General features: G+C 49.4%; 1 protein-coding gene across 1 annotated transcript; it reads left to right on the top strand.

Annotated features, from left to right (window-relative positions):
* Positions 1-261: 261 nt before the first annotated feature.
* Positions 262-3,907, top strand: LOC109735281 (receptor-like cytoplasmic kinase 176). The gene is made up of 6 exons (XM_020294482.4): positions 262-690; positions 936-1,264; positions 1,419-1,554; positions 1,661-1,803; positions 1,903-2,026; positions 3,147-3,907. The coding sequence occupies exons 1-6, from the start codon at positions 606-608 to the stop codon at positions 3,620-3,622; spliced, it is 1,293 nt and encodes a 430-aa protein (XP_020150071.1). The 5' UTR covers positions 262-605; the 3' UTR covers positions 3,623-3,907.
* Positions 3,908-4,862: the final 955 nt, after the last annotated feature.

Genomic DNA, 4,862 nt, shown 5'->3' with positions numbered 1-4,862 from the left:
CCCATTTGCCCCGTAAAGCGTTCCCCCGGCAGCAAGCCGTCCCGCGCAAATTGACCACCAACTTCCACAAGAAAAAGCAAACCGTCTGAATCGATCCCAACCGTCCGATCGGCATCCGACGGCCGGCACCGATCCCCGACCCACCACGCCACCTCGACTGACGCCCCGGCCCCACCGCACGCGCCGGGCCCACATGTCACCGGCCGGAAGGTTCGTGCCGGAGGCGTCCGGTATAAAACCATGGGAGATGTAAAAGCTCCCGAGAAGAGCACGCGCATCTTCTTCTCGCCTCCTCCCTCCCCGCCCGCCTCCCCGCCCGCCCGCCATTAATGCGCCCCTCTCCTACTGGGGCAAGTGGTCAACCAGCTTAGCACGGGCACCAGCGAGGCCGGCCTCCCCTCCCTACCCTTCCTTCCCGTGATCGATCGAGGTCGACGGAGACAGGTAGGAAAGTCAGGGGAGGAGTAGTATATATAACCAGGCCTGCTCGCCGGCCGGGGTGAAGAGAGACAGACTCTGCCGTTCGTCCTCGCCTCTGGTCGAGCTCCGTCTCCCCTGCCTGAGAATCCATCCATCGATCGGTCTGCGTTTGCTCGCCGGCGGCCATGGGGAACTGCTTCGGGAGCAGGATCGGCTCCGACAGCCCCTACAAGAGCGGCGGCGGCTCCGGCTCCCCTTCTTCCTCCTCAGGTGAGCCTCCCCTCCTCCTCCTCCTCCTCGCCGTGCTCCGGCGTGCACGGCGAGCGCCATTTCCTCGCCTAATTAATTTGGTCTCTGGACTCTTCCTTCATTTTGGACTAATCTTCTTGTCTCACCTTCCTGGAAAGTAGCTTTTCCCCCGTTTGCAGTCTCAATCCAAGAGCAAAATTCAGATTTTGCTTCGATTTCTTGGCTCCGATCTCGTCCTAACCGTGGCCAAACGTTTGATTGATCAGGGTGGACGTGGAGGAGGAAGGGGAAAGGGGGCGCGAGCGTGTCGAGCAGCCGGGTGTCGTCCTCGCCGTCGACCACGGTGCCGCCGACGCCGCGGAGCGAGGGCGAGATCCTGCAGTCCGCCAACGTCAAGAGCTTCGCCTTCAACGAGCTCAAGACGGCCACCCGGAACTTCCGGCCCGACAGCGTGCTCGGCGAGGGCGGCTTCGGCTCCGTCTTCAAGGGCTGGGTCGACGAGACCACCTTCGCGCCCGCCCGCCCCGGCACCGGCATGGTCATCGCCGTCAAGAAGCTCAACCAGGAGGGCTTCCAGGGCCACCGCGAGTGGCTGGTCAGTCTTCACCTCCTCTTCTCTTCTCTGAATTATTACTCTGCTACTGAATATGTTCTGAAAGTTCTGACTCTGCATTCAGAATCAGTCTGTTGCTCAAATTTCTGAATCCCCATTGTTGTTACTGAAGATATGTTCTGAATGTGATGTGCAGGCTGAAGTGAACTACCTCGGGCAGTTGTCGCACCCGAATCTGGTCCGGCTCGTCGGTTACTGCCTCGAGGACGAGCAGCGCCTCCTCGTCTACGAGTTCATGCCGCGAGGGAGCCTCGAGAACCATCTTTTCAGAAGTAATTTTCAATGAACCTTCTTCTCGCCTTCATTGATCAGTTAACCACACCTAAACTTGTTGATGATATTGGTGGTAACAAGTTTGGGTGAATGATGAATGTGCAGGGGGCTCGCATTTCCAGCCACTGTCATGGAACCTGAGGATGAAGGTGGCCCTCGGGGCGGCCAGGGGGCTCGCCTTCCTCCACAGCGACATGGCCAAGGTCATCTACCGCGACTTCAAGACGTCCAACGTTCTCCTTGACTCGGTATGTTCCTCTTACTTTTCCTTGTGATATGAACGAGTCAACAAATTCTTCACAAACTTTTGAAATGCTAAATATATCGAACCATGGATGGAATTGCAGAGCTACAATGCTAAGTTGTCCGATTTCGGGCTGGCGAAGGACGGGCCGACCGGCGACAAGAGCCATGTCTCCACAAGGGTCATGGGCACTCATGGCTACGCCGCCCCCGAGTATCTTGCAACAGGTAAACTAACTCAATTAATTACATGAACACATAGCTTAATCTGATGCAGCACATTATTATAAGTACTTTATACCCTTTGGTGTTGCTGAAACGCTTCTAATTTGGGTTTGTTAAGAACCTTCAACTTTTGTATACAAATATTTAGCATGGGACAGATACTGCTAAATATGCTCTGAACTTTTAGCATGATACTACTTTTCTTGGCAGTTCTTATCAAGAACAAAACGGGTTCAATAATGCCATTGTTGTTATGAGGTAGGTAGGGTTGGATTACATGAGAATCCAAATAAAAAGTCAGCCTAATCCGTTTGGCAGCTTGTGTGTGTCCTGGGGCACCAGGAGAAGCAGTGAAGAACACACCGGCCTTAGAATTCTTGGTCCAATCTTCAGTTAGGTAGCAGCACAACTGGCCCAATTTGGTCATGGTTTCAGACCTAACTATTGCAACTGGACCCATTCACCACATGTGTGCTAAAACCAAAACCAGATTGATTAATCAGCTATCACCACCACCATCTGCTTAAATAATACACACTTTTTGAAATAATTTGATGGGATGGCAGGTGATGTAATAGCTTATATAACAATCTTGCAGCTAGATCAGCAGCCATGTGCTCTGTACTTTGTGTACCAGCAGGTCAATGGCCAGCAGTACCTCTGTACTTGTTCATCCAGTTTAGTGGTTCCTAGGTATGCATGAGCTGTGTTAATCACTATATGATGCTGATACCAACACAGTACACTAGTCCAAGTTGTACTAACCTATGTCTAATCCACCCTAAAAAACTTATATCTAATGCGGTTAGGCCGGATCATTGTCCGTTCCCTCTGCAGCATCTGCACATGACCAGAGAAAGGGTTGTGACTTTGATACTCACAGTGGATCTTGGATGGAGTGTCCAGTGGGATTAAAGTAATCCTTTGCTGAGTAGGATTATCTTGGATCGAATATCCAGTAGGATTATTATCTTGGATGGATGGAGTATCTAGTAAGATTAAAATGATTTGTGCTTTGCCTCAATGAATGGATGAATGGAAATTAACAATGTAGTAGGAATAAATTATTTATGGATGAATCATTCAGTCAGAGAAATTAATGCTGATGGTGATGGTGGTGCAGGGCATCTGACGGCGAAGAGCGACGTGTACAGCTTCGGGGTGGTGCTGCTGGAGATGTTGTCGGGGCGGCGGGCGCTGGACAAGAACCGGCCGTCGGGGGAGCACAACCTGGTGGAGTGGGCGCGGCCGTACCTCACCAGCAAGCGCCGGGTGTTCCACATCCTGGACGCGCGGCTGGGCGGCCAGTACTCGCTGGCCGGCGCGCAGAAGACGGCGGCGCTGGCCATGCGGTGCCTCTCCGGCGACGCCAGGGCCCGCCCCGGCATGGCGGAGGTGGTGACCGCGCTAGAGCAGCTGCAGGACGCCAAGGAGACGGCCGCCGCGGGCGCCGGGCAGGGGAAGGCGTCCGGCGGGTTCGTCAGGATGCGCGGCGGCGGTGGCGGCGGGAGCGGCGCGGGGCGGCAGCAGCAGCGGCGGCCGGAGCCCATGGCCGTGCGGCGGCTGCCGGCGGCGCCGCTGCGGTCGCACCCCGAGTGATGGGTTGTAAAGATCGATAATGGTGTAGTTTCTGAATGTTGTTAATGTAGCTGGCTTCTTCTTTGGTCTAGCGAATCCGGCGTCCGCCATTTCTTTGCTTGTTTAGCTAGGCGGCAGGATGATCGGCGACGATGGTCGGCGGAGCTTTTTGTTTTGACGAGGCGACTCCGCCGCCGACTCCACCCGATGGAGATGCGCCGGGAAATAACGTGCAAAAATTAGCGGTTTTGCTTGGATGGATGGATATGGATAAACGGATGGATGCCAGAGACTGAATGTTGGCAACTGTCTCTGTCTCTTGCACGAGTCGGCCACAAAATTTTGTTGACGACGGCCGACATGGTTGGATGTACTGCACATTTTTTTCTACTAGCAAAAAGGGCCATAATCTACAATGGCGATGACCACATTTCGTTCACATCTCCTCGCATGATTTTGAAAATTTGTTCACAAACGCAAGCAAAATGTTTCTTTTTTAAAATTTATTAACAAATTGAAGCAATGTCCACATTTTTAAAAAAATATCGTGGCTGTCAAAAAACTTGGTAATTCAGAGAAACATTCTGAATTTCAAGAAACGTTTTCTATAAAACATACTATAATATTCCGATCCACCCCGGCAGTTAATTCTTCAAAATTCACGAGGGTATATAGTCACAAAGACTCAGAAGCATTACTGTTTACCTACATACCTTCGACCATTCGTAATTATTTTTACAAGTTTGGGAACATTTTTTAAAATGGTGAATATTTTTTACTATTTACAAACACTTTTTTTAATTGTCAATATTTTTTTTATTGTGAACATTTTTTAAGCATTTTCTTTTGAATCGGAGAACAATTCCAGAGTAGACGAACTTTTTTACGAAATTGGTGGACTTTTTTTAATTCACGAACATTTTTTGAATCAGCAAATATTTTTTGAATCAATAAACTCTTTTGTAATTCATGAACTGTTTTTGAAATTTCTGGACATTCTCTAAATGCATGAATATTTTTTGAATTAGCAAACATTTTGTTCAGTTTCATTAATAATTTTTGATACACATAACTGTTTTCAAAATCATGGGTTTGTTTTTTATTTCACGACTTTTTTTTGAGCATCAAACATTTTTAGAAAAATCCCGAGCATTTTTTGAATTCACAACAAATTTATGTTTTCTTGAACATTTTATTTCCAAATTCTCAGTTTTTTAAATTTTAAAAGTTTGTTGAAGTTTCAAATTATTAAAGTAGAAAA

Source organism: Aegilops tauschii, chromosome 3 (genome assembly GCF_002575655.3).
Source record: "Aegilops tauschii subsp. strangulata cultivar AL8/78 chromosome 3, Aet v6.0, whole genome shotgun sequence".
NCBI classification, from domain to species: Eukaryota; Viridiplantae; Streptophyta; class Magnoliopsida; order Poales; family Poaceae; genus Aegilops; species Aegilops tauschii.
The sequence above is the reverse complement of the archived record's forward strand: the minus strand, read 5'-3'. Positions and strand labels throughout refer to the sequence as shown.

Excerpts from the sequence above, each read along its gene's own strand:
- LOC109735281 (XM_020294482.4), top strand. The coding sequence starts at position 606 with ATGGGGAACTGCTTCGGGAGCAGGATCGGCTCCGACAGCCCCTACAAG. Across the intron at positions 1,265-1,418 it reads AGGGCCACCGCGAGTGGCTG|GCTGAAGTGAACTACCTCGG; the intron begins GTCAGTCTTCAC and ends TGTGATGTGCAG. Across the intron at positions 1,555-1,660 it reads CGAGAACCATCTTTTCAGAA|GGGGCTCGCATTTCCAGCCA; the intron begins GTAATTTTCAAT and ends ATGAATGTGCAG.